A 21,073-nucleotide genomic window follows, 5' to 3' on the forward strand; every position below is an offset into this window, starting at 1 on the left:
CAAAAGGCAGCAGGGTTTTTGTGTTGTATGTTCTTAAACCTTGGTTGCTTTTAAATAGCATCAGCAACGCTTGAGTTGGGAAGACAATAAATGGCTTCTTACGATGGATGGTGTGGTTCTCGACAGTGAAGTTAGTCCAGGGAGCTCTGACCTTGGTAGTACGAAAATCCCTGTCCATCTCTGGAGCCTGGGAGAGTTGGGAGCAGTCAGCACATTACTGGGAAAGGCTTAAGAAAGAAAAAGGCCCAATCTGCCAACAAGGTCCCATCGACAAGCAGTGGCAAGAAATGGAGCTAGGTTAACATCCATATCACAAGGCAAAGTTGAAATCATGCCATCAGGCCTGAGTATTTCAAATAAAATTGGTCAGCCCTCTAAAAACAAGGGATGAAGTTGCACAATGCAATTAGGAGAAATGCCCGTTGGTGCTCGATGAGATAGTCAAGCTCCTGGGAGGTTTTCAGCAAGCCAGAAAACACAGACCTCTGCAGTCTGGAGACTGGATTCGTGCCAGTCAGCAAGCGCCTCTTTCTTTTTTTAAATCACATCTTCTGTTAGATTAGATTTTTGTTAATTGGTCAATACTAACAAGCTTAAAATATTCTCAACTTTTGACCTTTTTTGTGTTGGTTAAGCACAGCTTATAAATAGAAAGTGGAGGTAAAATCAGGCTAGCTGTGCTGATGCTAAATGTAGCTTCCTCACACAAATGGTGTGTCACCAAAGTATTGAAACCCCTGTAACAATAAAGAAACTTCTTGTGACACTGTTCCCGCTTGTACTCAAACAGGCGTGTGAGGCGGTGGTGCCTGGTTTCAGCCGGCGGATGTCTCCTGGAGCCCATCAGGTTTCAGCCAGTGGAAATCCCAGTAGTTACTAGTGAATTTGGAGATTACTCACAAGTGTCTGAGTTACCAAAGCTTTCAGACTTAGCGGTTAGGGTTTAATGGGAAAACCATGAGTGCTGGCCCCAACGGTGTCAGTGGCTACCGAGGCAAAGCCTGTAATGTAATGGTGAAAAGAGGTGGCCCTTGATAAAGGAACTGGCCATGCCTAAGCATGAAACAAATTTAAATGCCAAATGAGGTGTGTCTTTTCATCATAGCTCTGGTGACTGATTGCTGGCGATTTCCTTTCTTGCACAGGAGCCAAAGTGTAAAGATGGGAGCGAATACTTTGACAGCAGAACAGACAACTTCACCTCAGACACGCTAGCACCGTCGCAGCTCTCTGCTTTGCTGTGGTCACCCGGCTCCAGCCACGTCCTGTCCCAGAGAAGCGAGTCCACCAATGCTGTCAGCAGCGATGCCCTGAGGCAGAATATTTATGAAAACTTCATGCGGGAGCTGGAGATGAGCAGGACAAACCTGGAGAACACTGAGACCTCGTCGGAAACGGAGGACTCCAGCGGCGAGTCCCTCAGCTCCTTGGAGCAGCTGGATTTGTTGTACGAGAAAGAGCAAGGGGTAGTGCGCAAGGCAGGGTGGCTGTTCTTTAAACCCCTGGTGACCCTGCAGAAGGAGAAGAAGCTGGAGCTGGTCACACGGCGGAAGTGGAAGCAGTACTGGGTCACGCTCAAAGGTAAACCACTGCGTTGCTCCTTCGGCTTGGCGGCAGTAGTTGTTTCCACTGTGTCTCAGCAACTTTTCACGCATGCTGGTTTCTGCTAGCAGGTTCGGGGGATCAGAAATTCATGCCTAACTTTACACAGTCTGCCCACGGGCTTAAAGTGGAGCATGTGCCCAAGCAGCCCACTGAATCGAGGTGGTGCCCACGTGTTTGGTATTGTAGACACAGCCTTGTGTTGCGTACCGCAGTGGGAGTTGTTTTGTCTGACTTCCCAGTTTCTGTACTCGCACAGAATTGGGGCTTTAGAAGATGCTTTTGGGTGTTTGGAGGTCAAAGACCAAATTGAACCAAAATTGAGAAAAACACAGAAGTTGCACCTCTGTATCAGGGGAATTCAAAATTTAAGGATCAGGAGTAATCCCCGGTGCCCAATTTCCTGCCACAGGCACGCAGTTCCATGGGCTTTCCTACGAGGTTTACTCAAAGTTGGGGTGAGTTAATGTAGAAATGTTTAATTTGTTTCCAGCATGTCAGGTGTCAACATCACAAAGAATTGACTCCCCGTGCTAGCGCATTTACACAAAAAAGCGCACAATTCAGGGCAAAGGAGGCCGAAGCAGCAGCAGGAGGGGAAGCCCTGCAGTGCCCAAGGCGTAGCTGCCATGGACCGCTCCCAGGACTCGCTAGCTTCCCTCCTTTCCCTGGATGGTCTTCCACCTTGCCCACCCCCCGCAATACCAACTCTATTCTAGCTTTTGGGCATGCCCACCATCCCGTCTCCCCCACCCCAGCTGCCCCTGCAGGGGGCTGCTCCAGTGGGGTGCAGCTCAGCCCTGCGCTGGTGGCGCGCGTTGGTGGCCAAGAGTGATCGAGCGGGTAGGTGTGCCACAAAGTGTACGGGTGCCACTAAGTGTGAGAAGGAAAATAACATCTATTGTGAGGAGGAAGAGGAATTTAATGGGTGAGTCCATGGGTACTTTTTTTTTTTAATTGCATTCAGGGGGTTTGCCTTTCAGTAAATACAATGCTAAGTTAATGAGTGAGGAAATGATCAAACTTAATAATTTCCTAGCATATCTGGGGCTGGAGGAGAGAAAATAACAACTTTCCCACAGGTTGCCATTTTCAAAATTCTGCATGGGCGAGGACCTGAAGAAAAATGAACAGCAAACAGCAAGTGCTGGGAATGTTGTCCTTGATAGTGTTGATTTAAAAGAAGCAAACTTGCAAGAACGTAGCAATTCTGCCTAATAATTTAGAGACCTGTTATCAAGGGATCAAAACGTAGGCAGTCTTAACAGTTTAAATCACTTATCCTGATCATCAGATAGCATGATTCATGCTTACAAGCAGTGTATACAAAGGCAAAACCAGTATCTGAATGCCGCCCTCTTATTGTATGTGTTTGCGATATGGAGCATGAATATGAGTTTGATCTGCCTCTTCTAAAATTCAAGCAGTTTCTAAACAATACGATCAAAACTCTAAACTGAAGTACATTATATACTAGTAGTTCATGCATTTCTGGGATAATGAAGCTCTGGGAAGGAATTTAGGTGCTTCGTGTTCGGTTCTTTGCTATAAAATTGGCTTACTGGTGACCTTGAACAAGTCATGTCTCTTCTTGCTACCTGAATTTCTCCAGCTCTAAAAAAGGAATAATAAAATTATTTGTAAAAAGCTTTCTTAACTTCTGGCATTACAAGAAGTATTAGGTACAATGTTTTTTACTTCAGATGGGTGATAATGGCTGCATTCATGGTGCAGAATCTCTTCCGCTTTGTAAGCTGTTTTAAATATACATTCCTCATTTCCTTGATCTCGTACCTTTATTGTGCTGTGGAGGCTTTTGATGCCAAAATAAACTTGCCTGTCTGGATATCAAGGCGTAGTTCTGTTTTCATAATATGGTATATCAAGATCAAGGCGCTTGCTTTGGTTGTCCTTATGCAGGGTTTTGAATAAATGTGTATTTAATTTGTTCTTGAAGTTTAAATAGCCAAGATATTTTAAAATATGACTTAAAATAGCCACATATGCAAATGGAGAACAGCATGTTTCTTTGCACTCTGTTGAGATGTGTTTAATTATAAATATGCAAAAGGCTTATAACCATCTGGTTACCTGCCAGACTTCAAAGTATACATGTCCTGAGGCCTCTGCTCTACTTTCAGGGCCACCAAGACCTGAGCTTGAATAGTAACCCTTTAACAAGAGGAACTCTCTTTTCCATCTGTCCTGTCTAATTAGTTTATTTTAACGAGGGAAATTGTCCCTCCCCCTTCAGTTCAAGTTTTGATTAAAATACTTGGACAATAATCAGTCCCAGTGGGTCTGTCAGGATTTATGAAACTAGCTGCTTCCAGGGGTCACTTGGCTTGACCCAAAGATACACCAGGGGTGCCATACACCTAAACACACATGCATGCCCTTCAAAATTTTTCATTGTAAACTGTCAGGATAAAAAAGACATATCTGTAGTTACCTTTTTGATAACACATAGGGGAAGTATGGGACTTTAAAATAGAACTTAATTTGCTCTTTCCTAAAATGCAGAAGTGGAAGTGGTCGCACAGTCCTGCTGCTGCTGCTGAATGCAAGAGGGGGCTTGGTTTTATTGGTTTAGTTTGCCCTGTTACGTTGAAATGATGACAGAAGTGCCATGCCTGGTATGCAGGGTGTAACAAACCGAATGCTGCTTTTCCAACTGCAGAGACCTCCAAGTGTTTCTGTGTCATAAGAAAGATCAAGTGAGGGTCGCTTAAGGGGAAAGGATAGGACCAACTCTGTTGGATTTGCTCTTGCCCTAAATATTCTGCCAGAGACTCTGGACAGTAATAGAATAAGGTACACTTAGGTGATATAGAGACATTTGTGTTTATTGGATTCCTTCCTTTGAAAACTTGTCAGTCATCAGATGATTTGGTTGGTAACCTCTGATACATATTCCTGTGCAATTCTATGATATATTTCCCTTTTTCTTGAAACTGTTCTACATTCACTGGCACCGGAGAATGTGATGAAATCCATCTGATAGATCTCACTTTTCATACACTTTAGATCTGGGCTGTTTGAGGACCAGTATATTCCACCATTTGCACAGCACATTTGCCCCATAAACTCTGATAGGCCCATCCTTCCCCTTTACCAGGCACAAGAATCCAAAAAACCTTGATTTTCATTCTGATTTCAGATTTGACCTCTGAGGAAGCTCCCCTTGAATTTACCTGACTTTGGATGATGTGTCTGGGATTTTTAATACAGCGTTAAGTGTAAATGTTAGAGAAGTACTAAAATGAGGTTGAACTCTGTTTTTACCTAACTCTTTTAAAAGCATCCACAAAGGAAACATTGCTATTTTGCAGGTTTTGCAACATCCCCTTGATAGGGGATGCCTTTCTAGGCATATTTGCGTGTGCGTACATACACAGTGTGTCACACAGAGAAACACCAACAGCCTGAAAATCAGCAAGTTAACCCAAAATCTCAGTTTTGGTGCTGCCCTGTGTTGTGATGCGTCTTTGATTTGAAGGAAAAATAACAACAAAAAAATGGACTGGAGAGATAACTGTGCTATAACCCTAGCAAACTAAATCCTTATATTGGCCAAGTTTCAAGCCCTCTACTGAATATGTATAGGGGTTACAACAGTAATATATTCATGGATTACTAGACCCTAAGGGACCACTGTGATCATTTAGGCTGACTTGCTATGTAATGCAACCATAGACCTTCTCTAAATTAATTCTGGAATTAATTTGAGTGTATCTTTTGGAGAAGACTTGCCTTGCTGCAGAATCCAGCCTCAGATTTTTCTAACTGCTTAGGTTACTCTCAGTTTTCAAAATGTATTTATAGTACCTGGTCTTCGTTCTTTGAGGTTAAACATCTGGCCACAGTATAGTATTAATTAATCTTCCAAATAATAAAAAAACCCCAAACCCCACACCAAATTCACTGTTATTAAACTGTCATTTCCCAGGTGTGAAAGGGAGGTTTATTTACTTATTTTCTCTTGATGCACAACCAGCTTAAGAAATTCTTGAGAAAGATGAGATAGTTTTTAACTAGATTATTTTAGTAATGCATTTCAGTCTGTGACCCCTTGTACAGGCAAATTGGTGCATCTCAGAGGACAGTGGGGTTGTAACGTGGGGCCAGAATGGCAGGGATGGAGGGGAGAGGCCCTTCTTGAGACAGCTTCACTGCTGAAGGCAACGTGGCAATGTAGTCGTACTGCTGGGGACTCGGATCAAGTCTCTTCTGCTGTCCTCCAGAAGTAATTCCTCTTGTTACGCTCAGGATTGTCATCATCAAGGGTGAAGTTTGGGTTTGGGATGCAGGTCTTGTACCTTACGTGTTATACTGTCTATGAGACTGATCATGCTCAGACTCAACCCCTTTAAACCCTTTGAAATTATTCAGATTGTGTTCATTGTCTAAGTCCACAATTTGCAAGTAGATTCAAGGAAATCCTGTTTAAATTTGAAAATTTTATTCATTAAGCATGTTGTTTGAAGACAAAAGTTTCTGCAAATCTTTTCAGCAAATACAAAGATTTCTTAGGTGGCTTTTATGAGACAGTTGGTTCAATTTAATAAAGAAACAGAAAAGCCAATTTAACTAAGCAAGAATTAATCTTTTCTACATGCTTTAACATTTTAGTAGGCTAAGTTTATTTATAGAATCACAGAATGGTTTGGGTCGGAAGGCACCTTTTAAAGATCATCTAGTCCACCCCCCCTGCCATGGGCAGGGACATCTTTCACTAACTAGATCAGGTTGCTCAAACCCCATCCAGCCTGATCTTGAACACTTCTATATTGAGGTACCCTAGTTTTTGTTGGTTTTTTTTTTTTTTCTTCAGTCTATGGGTATTTGTTGTGTCCCTATTAGATAGCCGTTCCACTTTTTCATTGGCAAATTCATCATTACCTTTGCCTCATTTTCAGTTTAGAGGATATTCCTTTTTCCTCTATTTCAGAAGAGGGGCAGAACTGATGTTCCCTGTCGCTGAAGAGTATCTTAATTGCAAAAGGACTAATATAAGAGAATTCAAATGTGAGATCCAGAACTTACTTTCTCCTTATGTTTTTTGTCCCTCTGAACTGCAAAGGTTGTACTCTGCTGTTTTATGGGGCCTATGGAAGGAACTCGATGGAGCAGAACGGTTTGCCTCGATATGCCCTCTTTGCAGAAGACAGTATAGTACAGTCTGTTCCAGAGCATCCCAAGAAAGAAAATGTGTTCTGCCTCAGCAACTCTTTTGGAGATGTCTACCAATTTCAGGTAACAGTATGCATAGGTAACCTTGGTGGTTGTTTCCATTTTAGGATGCATTTGGGAATATGCACATGCATGGATATGACTGTGTATACACATACATACGCACACATCATGCTTGTGCCTTTGACGTAAAAATAATAGTATAGTTACACTATTACACTATATTGTTCTAATATTGATTTAAGTTTATGGTATGACTTCAGGTGTATGATATTACATCAGGTGGCTCAGTTAATTATGGTTCAGAAATAAAAAGAACAGGTCACAAATCTGCAAGATGCTTTTGGTACATAGTGGTTACAAGCTTATAGAAAATCAGCTTTATTATGATTTTTTTTTTCACATCTATTAGCATTTCACCCTTACAGAATGATGGGCTTGTCCCTGAATCTGGTGGCCTCAAACACAGTTTGCTTGAGAGAGATGTTCAAAAAAGAAGGCTAAAAATAATCTAAAGATCTTAGCTGCTTAACTGCACCACTGGAAATGTTAATAAAGAACATTATTATGTGGAACTGCCTGTATAAAAACATTCTGATTCATAGGCACACTTGCAAATATCTCCAGAGACACTTTCTGCAGATGTATTCTGCACAAGTGAGAGCACAAGTCTGATGAGGAGCGGCTGAGGGAACTGGGTTTGTTTAGCCTGGAGGAGAGGAGGCTGAGGGGAGACCTTATCACCCTCTACAACTGCCTGACAGGAGGGTGTAGCGAGGTGGGGGTCAGTCTCTTCTCCCAAGTAACAAGCAATAGGGCAAAAGGAAATGGCCTCAAGTTGCGTCAGGGCAGGTTTAGATTGGACATTAGGAAAAATTTCTTCACTGAAAGGGTTGTCAAGCATTGGAATAGGCTACCCAGGGAAGTGGTGGGGTCCCCATCCCTGGAGGTATTTAAAAAAAGATGGGCAGACGAGGTGTTTAGGGGCATGGTTTAGTGGTGAACTTGGCAGTGCTAGGTTAATGGTTGGACTCAATGATCTTAAAGGTCTTTTCCAACCTAACCAATTCTTTGATTCTCTTTCCTTGCTGTCCTCTCTCCACTAACTTGGCATATTTTAAGCAAGCAAACACCTCTTCTCAGACCTTACATGTAAAATCACCTCTCTTGCTGTGCTACCTGCAGGAGAGGAGGTTTATCTTTGAAACCTGTTGGTTTTTACCTTAATTAATTGGAGGGATGAAGGATGCAGGTCGCATCTTTCCTACAGCTTGTGGGGCTCTGTTGTGCTTGCGGAGCCCTCAGACCTTGCAGAGCAAAAAAGCAGAAGCTGAAGGTTGGAGGCAAGTCATGACAAGAGTGCAGGAAAAGCTCACAGATCCTTTTTTTTGCACAGCTTTAAGGATAAAACCGTATTTCACCGGTTTTGAGATAAAGTGCCTAAGATCTCAGTGAACCCTTCAAGCTCCTCATGTCCTAGAGCTGCTGATTTTTAATTAATTTTTTTTTCCTCTTGTCTGCTCATAATGTTGCACTGTTGATTTGTTTCATAGGCAACAAGCCAGACGGATCTGGAAAACTGGGTTACTGCCATACATTCAGCCTGTGCTTCCCTCTTTGCGAAGAAGCTTGGGAAAGAGGACACCGTTAGGCTGCTGAAAAATCAAACCAAGAGTCTCTTCCAGAAGATTGACATGGATAGCAAGATGAAAAAGATGGCAGAGCTGCAGCTCTCAATTGTTAGTGATCCAAAAAACAGGAAGGCCATAGAGAATCAGGTACTGGAAACAATATTTTTACAGGAGCATATTTATCATTATTTCTTGCTTTGGGCTCTAACCGTCAGTGCTTTCTAGGCCTGAGAGTAATTGTCTGGGGGATAGCTGGCATGGTAGTCATAATTATTGCCAGGTTTCTACAGCAATCCAGAGCAGCGCGGGAGGTAGGTTTCTCAAAGCTGAGGATCAGACCAATCTGTTTTATGAGCACAAAGCTATTTGTTTTCTCTTCTGGATAAATGTAATTAATTTTCACTGTTTTATGATACACTAAGCTGTTAATAATATCTAGCTGTTACACGGCGTACCACAGAATGAACAGTACATTCTGTGAATAATTTAATTAGTGAATTGCAGTAGAGATTTAAGAATAAGTACTTAGCAATACTGTTCTGCACCTTAAGGCAGATGTGGAGAGTACTTTATCCATATAAAATTGGAGGAAGGACTGAGGCAGACAAAACCATGTGCTTCAGTTGAAATTTAGCCATGACTAGGAGACTGGGATCCACTAAGGCTTCTTAAAAAGCCTCCTAGGAGTCTAAATGAGAACAAGAAATAAAGACTGGAGTTTTCCATCCTAAGTGGAAAAGCACTGCCATGAGAGCAGCTGGAACATTATACGAGTAACAGTTCAAAGAAAAGGGGGACGCTTAGTCACTAACAGCACTTCTTGTAACACTCTCTGTTTGTGCGCTGGGACTTTTTTATCTTAGTATCTCAGTATAAGCCCAGGCCCATCACTGCTTAGCTTGGGAGAACTGACGTACTACAGGCAAGATCTTTGCCCATGGCTGGAGCAGACAAAATGTTTGCATCCAGACTTGTGTCTAGGCTAATTTTGTTTCATTGCAGCAAGAAATTAGCTGAGTCATCAGTTGCCTCCACTTGCAGACCTGGGCATGGCTTCTGAATGCCTGATGTGTTATTCTGATCAACTTTTCAAATTATGGTGGTCGGAATGCCTGAATCTTGGCTAAAGCAGCAGCTTGGTGCTGAGGAAGATTTACCACTAAGTTTTGTTTTTAAAACAAGAACCAGCACAACCCGCCCAAAATTAGTGTTAGTGGTCTGTATGTACCTTGGGATTTTAGCCAAGCCATGGCTAAGACTAAAGGTCTGGGCAGATGGATGAGCAGCCAGAAATGTTCCTCAGTGAAAATAGTCACCTTATTGCCTGCATGGTGGTGCGTAGAAATCAACCCTTACTCTGCTCTCACTTCAGGCACATGGACAAGGAATCACTCCAGTGATACCTTATGGAAGTACATCTTGAGGTGTTAACATCTTGCCCACGTCCCCAGTTTTGCAGGCAGCAACTGGCAAAAGATGCTTTGATTAGACATGCTTAGTGTTCAGGCAAAGGCTACACTACCCAGGGCCTCTCATGTACTAAACTTGTCTAATAGTTTAGCCTAATAGGTCTGTGGACTGAGGTTGCTGTATCTTTTATTTTATTAGGTCATTAACAGAAGACATCTGATAATTTGAATTCATTGACTGGTATCTGAGAGCCCATCCCTACCTGCCTTTCCAGTCAGAGTAGCTATTGCTCTGTAATTACTTTAGGCTGCACATTATGGCCTCTTGAGTAGCAACCGAAGTTTATTTCCTTTGATCCAATACAGCATAATTACGTTTCTTTGGTTAGTGGAACACTTTTAGTATCATGAATTTGATGCTTATAGTATTTAAAATTCTTACTATACTGGTTTGAACTTGATGAAGTGCAGACTAGCTGGTACTGACTTCGCTGACAAGCTCCTGTAGCGCACTTCAGTCTGAAGCTGTATGAGCGGAGTTCAGTAAGTGTGCAGGTTCGTGAAGGGATTTGTAGTGCAGATGTTCATAAGCTCTTTGAGTGCTCAGATGTTCATAGTTTATTTCCAGGTCACTTTTTTTCATGGTTCAGAGCCTAGTGAGATGAATGGAGGAGGAAAAATATTAAGCATCCTTTTACTGCAGTAGGTTTTGAGACCTAGAAGAATATACAGATTTCTAGAGGTGTCTAGTGCTTGTAACGTGTGACGCACTGAGGGAAAATCCTGATGTATATTAACTTAATTTACCCCTCCCCCCATTAGATACTGATACTAGTAGTTTATCTAGAGTCAACTGAAGAGTATTAATGATGCTCTCTTAATATCTGCTAATTAGATGTTCTGTCCTTGAACAATGGCCACTGTTTTCCAGCTCAGTCCCTGGAAGCAGTTCTGCTAGAACTGAAATCCATCACTAGGGATACACAAGATTTATTCCTGTTAATCGTCTGTCTGTGAATGTCTCAAAACATTGAATGAGGGCAAACCAGTGAGACAAAGAGCAAGATGGATCATGTGCAAACATCCACTAGTTAGCAAACAATAAATTTATAATGAGCTTTTTCTCCATTCTTGATCCCTTTGATCTCTATAAAATCTCCCCTTACAACTGCTGAAGGTTTGTTGGCAAAGTCACTTCAGGGAAAAGTCAACAGATAACCGGTTTTCCTAATCTTTTGATTTAATGTCTCAGAGATGGGCTTTCGCAAAGGAAAAAAAAAAAATCTTGATATAATTAGTAACCAAAAATTCTTAATATACTTAGTAAGCTAACAATTTTGAAAAAAACATGATTCCTGAGGGAGAAGTTTGCATGTATGTAGTTCAGTTGTTTAGTACTGTGGTTGTTTAGCTGTCTTTTGCCCACTTTGAGTAACAAGATGAATATAAATTCTGGGTTTGGTTTCATGTAAATTTGGTGATGTTTTCAATTACGTGGCAATTATGATTCCTCCATGCTGAAGTATATTGTATTGCCAATACTGTAGTTTGTAAGCATGCCCTACGTCCTGTGCTGGAAGACTTCACTGGTGATTTGTTTTGGGAAGTCAGCGGAAATAGTGTGTGATTGACTTCAGAGGGACGACGGTGGGTCTTTTATGTAGAAGAATGAGGCACAATCTTAATTTCTTTCCACTGGGGAATTATCTTGGAAACTGTGATTTCTAAATCCTTTCTCCTTTTCCTTCCTCTTCCTCAGAAAAGCAACCACCCAACCTTAGCTTTCTATTTTCTTTCACAGCTGTATTGATTTAAAACCAGTACTTCTCTGCTGAAGACTTAGTAATTCACAGGGCTTTACAAGCAAAAAAAACCTTTTCTTGTTTCACAGTTACCATCACCTAAAAGGCAGTTGCAACAAGGAAGCCTGGACTTCTAAAATTGCTATAGGTATTTTAATGTACATACGTGTTTCTTTTTGGTATCCAGCAAATGGACTGGAGAAGCCGATCTGATACTATCTTTTAAATTTGGTGGATTTGCAGGCTAGCTACTGATAAAGCTAATGCTAAACAGAAGCAGTGCAAACAAAAAAAAAAATGACAAGGAAAATGTTGGTTTTCTAGAGAAATGATTGTTTTACAGACTTGATGCTATTGAACTTCAGCCTGAAGAAGAGAAGACTGAGAGGGCACCTCATCGACACATACAAATATCTTAAGGGTGGATGTCATGAGGACAGAGCCAGACTCTTCTCAGTGGTGCCCAGTGACAGGACAAGGGGCAATGGGCATCAACTGAAACATAAGAGGTCTCAGTTGAATATGAGGAAAAACTTCTTTACTCTGAGGGTGACTCAGCACTGGCACAGGCTGCCCAGGGGGGCTGTGGAGTCTCCTTCTCTGGAGATATTCAAAGCCCGCCTGGATGAAGTCCTGTGTAACATGCTCTAGGAGAGCCTGCTTTAGCAGGAGGGTTGGACTAGGTGGTCTCCCGAGGTCCCTTCCAGCCCTTGCCATTCTGTGATTCTGTGAACTGTTTGAGAATTGTCTTCAGCCTTGCAGCCTAGATCAGGGATTCTCTCTATCTGGGTTTACTGGTCCAATGATAATAATGGACCTAGTAACTGTTTAAGAGAAAAAGGGCAGCCCTGCACATAGCTGTTGATGTGGTTGGGCAGTTTAGAAGAGATCAGTGAAGCTTCTGCAAGAGCAGCGTACCTACAGCAACCAGTCCCAGTGGGCCGCTGGCAGCATGGCTGGAAATCCCAGCTCCTCACATACTACCTACAGCCATGTGTGTTTATATTACTACATGCAATAAATATGTTGTGAGTGGTGGTATTCCCCCAGGGTGTAACTTCTCCCCTAAACCAAAGAGAATTAGGATGAAAGGTAGCAAGTTTGAAAATCCCCTGGCGCCGAGATGAATTTCAAAGCCCATGGAGTCACAGTCTTTAAAAAAGTGTTAGTTCTCCTTGCTGTTTAACCTGCTCGAGAAATCACTGCGCTTGCTGTGAATGTGGAGCCCTGTCTAACTGCTGCTGAAGTTAGTGAAAAGGATTGTTAGCTGTTATTTGGAGCTCTTTTAACAAAATATTGCACATTAAGTCAAAAGCAAGGCTGTCTTTGCCCGTAGAGCTGGTTTTAATGGGATGGAAAATCTACCTCACAGCGAGGGCACTGCAGCTCTGGGTGTGCTTCTTTATGTACTTGGTACATAATTCTGTTGTGTTCTCTCATTTTAGAACAAAAATATGAATAATAGTTTCTTGAAAGCATTCTGGGCTTTTCACTTCAAATTTTAATATATTGGTATAATCATGTTTTCCAAGCTATTCAGAGGTTTCTGATGTGATTCATATTTTCTGTGCACATGATACTTAACTTACTTATCAGATGGGTTATGAACATAGGTATTTACTTGCAGGCACTGAAATGATGAGGCATTAATGAGAAGAACAGGCACATGCTTGGAGATTATTTTTATGGAAGTTTTCATGTGTGTCCTCCAACTAAAAGTAGTTTATCTGTTGCCATAAAAATCAAAATAAGGCACTCAGTAAGGTGGTGTCCTGTTTACTCTGGGTAGTCATTAAATCCATTAGTACCTTTCTTCCCTTCCCTGCAGTGGTCTTTGGCTTTTTACACGGAGCGTAACTTCATGACCTTTTTTCTTTAAAATGTACCTGACACCTCTTTTCTCTCACATTTATAGGAAGGTAACTGGAGTAGTTTGGGGGATTTTATTCTTCAGGTTCCCCAAAGCCCAAATTTCATGTCTTCATTTTCTTTAAACCACCCTGATGAAATATCGTCTGACATTCTGATGAAAACTCCCATAACAACACTTGAAGAGAATCTTTTCAGGCAACTTTGCTAGCACTTGCCTGTTTTGCTGCATAGAAATCCAATGTGAATCACAATATACAGTTACTTTCTTTCTTCTGTATCCTCCTAAACTAGAAAACAATATCTAAACTTGTTATAACAGATCTTCTGTTTGGGTGGTCTTTGAAGTGTCTAGAGCAGAGCTCTGCTTTCTGAGAGATTCAGTGCTATTTCTTTTCGGGTGTCACTCTTCAGTGGTCCCTGTTTACATCATTAGCAAAAGCCTTCTCTTTTGGTAGTAGCTGGTCACTAAGGAATGAAGTGAGTAGGCAGCCAGGAAAGTTAAGGAAGGTCATCTCCATTCTCCTCACCGCTGTAATTACTGTTTTGCAGATGGGTGATTTTCCATCTTTGTTTCACAAAGATTCAGTATAAAATAACGAATAAACTGTTACCGAATGTGGAATTGCGTAGCATTACTTCATTCAGTGCAGCTGGTGGGGGAGCCTGTGCAGGAAGGGCTGGTCTTCTGGTTTGGGGGAAGGGGCAGCTGGATAAGATTCAGTGGCTTTCTTAATTACATCCCTAGCTATAGACATACATGTGGTACTGCTAATTTCAATCAGATTATTGACAAGAATGTAAATTAGGTACACGTGGGTGCACTTTTTTCATATCAGTGGGATCGGGAATAAGATTTCCTCTGTCTGTTTTGGTTAGAAATAATGAAAAGTCTGTCCTTCCAAAACAAGCAGAAAGATGGCATTTATTATAAAAAAAAGCTGTTGTTGTCTTGTTATTTCAGGAAGTTTTTTTCTCAACCATCTTTAAGTCACTAGGCAGAATAAAGAGTATTGCTAAATGCACATCGTTGCTGTTGTACTCTGTTATGTTCCCTTTTTTATTTCTTTGAGCTAAAAGTTATGACAGTATCTCTGTAGTGTCCTTTAAAGTAATGGCATTTCTGGGAGAGTGATGTTTTTGCTTCTTCGAGTTCTCTTTAGGAAGTAATGACAATAAAAATCTTTTCCTTGTCCCCAGAAACCGAGTGACTCATTTATCCAGATGGGTACAATATGAATTGTGTCTGAGAACCAGGGACTGGAACGCAAAGAGTTTGGTGTTGTTTGTAATGTGGTTGAAAAGCTGTTCATATAAAACACAGCAGAAGTTTCTTTTAAATCCATGGAGTTTCCTACATCAGCTTGCAGAGACGCTTTCCATCTGGGAAGAAGATGTTGTGTAGGGGAAAATTTCTGAATTTTTTACTGCTATGGATAGTGAATTGTGTCAGTGAGGAGCTCATGTTTCTATATGGTATAAGAACCGTTACTAAATCCAATCAGTTTTAGAGGCTTAAGCACCGACAGAAGGCCCTCCTCCCTGTGACAGCTTTTCTTTTGTGCTACCTTAAGTAAGTGCCAAGCGGAAAACTGGCATTTTGTTATCAGTTGAGCTGCCCAGGAAGTTTCTTCCACCCTTCCTCTAGGTCCTTGAAGTATTGCTACTTCGGGTTGACAACAGTGTCATTTCTGGCGCTGCTTTGCACCATTCATGTACTGGTTTGGGGCTTATTACACTGAGCTCTTCGTACTTGGTACAGATCAGGTATTTGAAAATGAGACAGTCCTTCCCCAGCCCCCCAAAAGACACTGGTTGCTCCGTGCTCTAAGAAGGGTGAGGAGCCAGGGACCATCCCTGAGCAACACTACTGGGACTGGACTGTCAGAGCCTTCCCTTTTACAGTCTGCAAACCATAGGCATGTTCCGGTGGAGGTGCCACTAGAAGTGTCACCTGCAGAGAGGACTGTATAGCACGTAGGAGCTATGGATCCCCATGTCACCTGCTGGAAGCCACCAATCTGTATTGTCTGGTCTGAATGTATTTACTCCTTGCCTTTCCCAAGCCTCCCACTTTAGAGTTTACCTATAGAAAACCTAGCAGGGTTATTGAACTAAGAGAGACCTGCTTTCAAGCATCTTCCTTTAGCTCACATGTTTGTGTGATTTAAAACGTAATTAATTTACAATAGTTTCTTAGTGTCTGAATAGCTTTTTCACTAACCTGGAGGAGAATTGGCTGTTTATGTTCTGAAAATGATCATTACTGCTAAAGTACTGCCAAAAGTACTATGCTGATGTTCCTTTGTATGTTAACTCTTAAAAACTCATTCCTGAACTAAGTCCTGATGCAAAAGCTCATCCCCTCACTTAGCATTCCCCACGTAATTACTGTCTTGTCCCTGAACCAGGCTTCCATGCATGAGTTCTGGTGGCCCAGGCTAAATAATTCACGGCCCTAATTCTTAAGGCTTCCCACATTTTACTCCTTTCTATCTCTCCGCCACAGCCTCCTTTTTATCTCTACCTTACAAGGATCCTGTTAGGCTGAATACATTTGTTTGGGTGGCCCCTCCTTGCCTTTTTCCCAGCTGCTCTTATATGACCACTAAACCCAGAAATCCTTGCCTAACATTTGCCTGTACTGAGAAGGACATGCTCCCTTTCCTCTAGGAAAAGCTTTTAATGCTTTTCCTAGAAATTCACATGGAGGTTTTGAAACAGTGCCTGAGAGGGGATGGTTTTGGATGCCCCGGGTACTGTAGCCGGCGGTGCAGGCAACTGCAACAGCTGAGCGGGTCATGTGAGGAACGTTTCACATGTGCTTGCTTGTTTTGGCGTGCCTCACGTCGGGCCATATCTCTTATCTCTTTGCAGACTTGCTTCGTGCTGCTGTTGGCCTTTGTCCACATTTCAAAAGGGCCGTTTAGTCTGTGCACGATGAAGTTAAGTCCTTGAGCTGTCTTTCAGGCAGTCCTCCCACGTGGGGCAGAGGTTTGCCTCACACAATAGCAGAATAAGGCAGCTAGTCTGCAGGCTGTAAATTAACTTCATGGACCAGGTCATGCTGCGCTTTGAAGTTGTTGCTTTTTCATGTGTGTGCTTCCCCCATTTAGTCTTCAAGAATATAAATCTTTAGGAAGAATTATCATAGTTTAAAAGGCTTAGACAAATAGCAGCTGGTATTGGTTCGTGGTGTCCAATTGGTTCCAGACATCCCTGGTTTTGATAAGACTACAAGACAATTCCAAAAATCCCCTGCCTACAGCTTTTGCTAATGCCATTAAATGTAACGTCGTGATGAGCGACGCTTTTGGAGCTGATTAGCTAGCATCCTGCGTGACTGATAAACACCTTAATTTAATTATTCCTTCAGAACGTCCTCATGTTGTACTCCACTCCCCCTTCTTAGGTTATTTCAAAATACACTTAGTAGAAATGTTTAATGGGGATTTTGAAGAAGGCCTCAGAAGCACAAGGATGCCTGTGTTCAGCTCGTCCTCGGTGGGGACAGGATGCTCCACTCCAGTGGCGACCAGAACAAGCCTTGCTCTGTTCCTGAGCTATTCAGAGTTGCCTTGGCTCTGTACCCATAGAGGTGTCATCCCGAAGGGAAAGACTTCACCTGAGCTTGTAGCTTTTGGCTTTGTGAAAAGCTGACACCCATGTTTTCGTTCTGGTTGGGTGTCGATACAGAGAAAGAGCTCGTCACAAAACCTCCTATTGGAGTCATCCCATGCGTTAAGTACTGAGAAGCAGAAAAATGCTCTGTGAGGAGTGTCTGAGAGCCCAAAGAATGCAAAGTAAAGGGCAATGGTCAAATGAACCCAAGAAAAAAAAAAGATTATTCTTTCTGGGGCACAAAAGGATGCGTGTTTTGAATGTCTGCGGTGAGAGATTAGATGAGGCGTCTTTGTTATGTGTATATCTCTGTCCTTTTTCTCTGGACTTCTGTGAATTGCTCTTATGATAAGCTTTTGTAAATTCTATCTTTTGCTTTTAACAGTCACCCCTTAAAAGATTTTTTTAAAGTGTACTGTAAATTATAATTTTGCATTTGCAGACGTACAATATGGCATATTTTCTTCCCTTTAGTCACCCTCCCTGCCAAATAAGATTACCTCTTACTTCCAAAAGTATAGCCATAACCGATGCTGAGTTTGTGAGCACACGTTTAAGGAAGCCAGAATAAGAAAGGTCTCAGCTGTAGTGCAAGCCTCAGCACTGCTTTGTTAACAGGGCCTTTTTGCACCCTCTCATTGCTCACTTCATTGTTGAAAGTAAGAGGCAAGATTCTCGTTTAGTTCTTGTGATGTCTGGCACCATTATAAGGAAACGGAACTGATTTTGCTTCTAGATGAGCCTGCAGGTCATAGTTCACCTGGGAGTTTTATTATATTTATCAGCCTGTTTTCTGAGTTACAAAGGTGCTTGTCCCAACCTTGGCTAATCTCGACGCAAGGTCATAATGTCCTGTAGGCGCAGGGACAGGCAGGGCATGCTGGTGCATGGTGTGAAGCCAGTGTGTGTTAGAGAAAACGTGATGAACTTTCTCTGCAGCCCTAAACCACCTGTTGAACAACTGATAACGCGGTGATTGGAGCTGACATTGGAAGATCAGCACTGTCAGGGGATTTTGACAATCTTCAGTACATGAACTTAGTGTACATTAACCTAAAGGGCACGCCTTTTCTGCTTTCCCACGTGTGGAAGTGCCTACTCTGTTAAACACAGCTGCCTTTTGATTTGTACTATTTATCGGTATTAATGTATATTGTACACTGCGGGACAGATTGTAGCTGCAACCTACCAATCTGTAAGTTGGGGGAATTAAAAGCAAAATTTGACTTTTATGCAGTGTGTAAGAACGAGTGTTTGTGCCGAAGGGTGTGTAGAGACTTAAAAAACACAGATACTTAAAATCTGTCGTCTGAGACTTTATTTAGAACTTTGTCTAGTAAATATTTGGATCTCTTCACTTTCCTAATTCTACACTGAAACTGGATTAAGCTGTCTGTTACATCTGCACGTACCTGTGTTAGATATGTTTAAAAATTGCATGAAGTGTATGTTTACGTTCTTTCTTTTGCTCCAGTGATTTGTACTGGGCATATATAGCTCATATTTGCAGTTTGCCTGAGCATAAGCATGTCTTAACCTATCAGTCAGACAGAGAACCACATGTGCTTGCATTGCCAAAATTGTCTCCTGTTTACAGACAGAGAGGCCATAGGACGATAGCAAAGAATGAGCGGGACCGACCAGAGTAGCTACTTCGCTTTGCGTCGTGCATTAGTGTAGCTATACAGCTCTGCTTTCAGCCAGCCAGCTATACAATCTAAGCTCATAAAAATGAAGGAAGCAAAACTAATCTCCAAAAAAGAAAGAGAGAGAGAGAAAAGGGGGGAAAGAAAAGGCCTTCATGAACCACAGGGTCGTGTTTTTATGTAAGTGCTTTTGTGGCTATCAAACTACCCGAAGTTCATGGTATGTTCATCTTGTCAGTATGCATTTAAGACCACCAGCTTTGTTTTATTTCAAGCCATCTTTTGGGTTGATGTAACACAATATGACTGAATGTGTTTTGGCAGGGAATAACTAATCTAATCCATATACTACCAGATGAAAGTAATTTACTATGGGTTTGGGGAAGAGCTTGAATTTTCAATGCAGCCCACAAAGACATTTTTCCCCTTTTAATTGTCCCTTTTTATATCTAAACAGATCCAGCAATGGGAACAGAACCTGGAAAAATTTAACATGGACCTTTTCCGAATGCGGTGTTACCTAGCCAGTTTGCAAGGTGGGGAGCTCCCAAACCCAAAGAGCCTTTTGGCTGCTGCCAGTCGTCCTTCAAAATTGGCACTGGGGCGGCTTGGCATTTTCTCCGTCTCATCCTTCCATGCACTGGTAAGTCCGAATGCATTTTTCATGGGTGCATTACACAAAGCCATCATTAATATTGTACTTAGATGTGGTATTGTGCTGGGATAATACATGGCTGCACCCATATGCATTGGCTCAGGCAGCCCTGTTCACTTCTCACCCTTTCTGCCTGTTGCTTGACTGCAAAAAAAAAATTTTCTTCCACAGACGCAAACTTTGAAACCATGAGGATATGGCCATGACACTTTTTTTGGCCCCTGGGGACTCCAGAATTGGGTACTTCTGACCTGTATCTAAAAGAGAAACAAGCCAAAATGTTCTTCAGATGTAGATGAGTTGAAATTTTGTCACTGCGATTTCACCTCCACTGAGTTCAGAGTTTAAAGTGTATAGGACCTAAGTCACTTAAGAGTGAAAAGAGCCTAACACTGAAATTTCCAAAAGTGATTCAGGACTGAGCTGATCTTTTTTGGGGTCCCAGATGTCCCTGTTTTTCAGAAACAGTTTGATACCCTCCTGAAGAGGAAGCATTTTTAGAATAGGCTAAAATTAGAGAGAATTCAAAATTATAAGTCACTTTTTAAGAACTATGGCCTTTATTTGCAAAGAAGAATGAGGGAGATCCTCAGCTGCTGTAAGCTGTTGTCAACTCCTTGGCTTTAAGCGAAGTATGGCAGTCGCAGGTTTGCCTCCGCTCTTTAACCTTGGCAGGGCTGCTGGGCTGATCTTGGTGGAGAGGGGTGGACCACATCTGCTGCATGAGAAGTCAGTCTGAGCAGTAGTCCTGAAAGTCCCGCCAGTGAATGTGTTTCTCTCTCTGCCACTGTTTTTATCTGTGTGGTTTATGTCATTGCTTGTTAATAACTCAATGCCATAGCACGTTTATCTCCTATGTTTGGCAATTTTGAGAGTCCTTCTTCCTCTAGTAATTTCGTATCTGAATGATAGGTTATCATTCTTCTTTGGAGTCTTTTCATTAACTTCTTTTGTTGTACAGAGCAATATTTTCTCAGTTCCTCTCTTCCTATGACCTTCTAATTTTGCCCCACGACACAAAAATTACACTGTCACGCCACTGGAATACCAAAACCAAGGGCATCGCCTCTGAAAGCTTAAAACACTGCCCTTGCACCTCGGCATATTACATTGAGGTGAACAGAAGTAACTCTAATTTGATGCCTCAAGCTGAAATAACTGTCAATATTTCGCTCTTACGGAAGTGATGTAGGAAGGCCTGTCTCTGTGTTTCAATAGATCTGCTCCAGGGATGAAGCTGCTCTCAGGAAACGTACCCTATCTCTGTCACAAAGAGTCCGAAATAAGAAGGGTTTATTTTCTTCGCTAAAAGGACTGGACACATTGGCAAGAAAAGGAAAAGAAAAGCGACCTTCCATAACTCAGGTAGATATTATTTGCTGGGGATAGCATAGAAGGGCTTGTTTCTGATGGGGCTCATCCTGTGAGGTGCTGTTGGTGAGCGGGGTAGGAGACATCTGTCCATCAAATTTGCATTCACAGTTTCAGTAGACACGGCAGACTTGCAATGGGGACATCACTCATGAAGAGTGTATATCTGATTTTGGGTTTCTTTGTGATAAATAAAGAGAGATTTTGACCCAGTGGGTTAGTTTATTATCATCAGCACAAGACCATCAGGTTTGAATTTGTAATAAAACTTGCC

General features: G+C 42.0%; 1 protein-coding gene across 5 annotated transcripts in view; it reads left to right on the plus strand.

Annotated features, from left to right (window-relative positions):
• The window catches only part of TIAM2 (TIAM Rac1 associated GEF 2), a 158,668-nt gene that overhangs the window by 72,539 nt on the left and 65,056 nt on the right, over positions 1-21,073 (plus strand). For all 5 annotated transcript variants that reach the window (XM_035899856.1, XM_035899861.1, XM_035899859.1 and 2 more), the window contains 5 exons: positions 1,146-1,581; positions 6,686-6,858; positions 8,349-8,573; positions 19,231-19,416; positions 20,647-20,793. In XM_035899856.1, coding sequence (XP_035755749.1) covers positions 1,146-1,581; positions 6,686-6,858; positions 8,349-8,573; positions 19,231-19,416; positions 20,647-20,793 — 1,167 coding nt within the window. The remainder of the gene's footprint in view (positions 1-1,145; positions 1,582-6,685; positions 6,859-8,348; positions 8,574-19,230; positions 19,417-20,646; positions 20,794-21,073) is intronic.

Source organism: Egretta garzetta, unplaced genomic scaffold (assembly GCF_000687185.1).
Source record: "Egretta garzetta isolate BGI_Z169 unplaced genomic scaffold, ASM68718v1 scaffold397, whole genome shotgun sequence".
Lineage (NCBI taxonomy): Eukaryota > Metazoa > Chordata > Aves > Pelecaniformes > Ardeidae > Egretta > Egretta garzetta.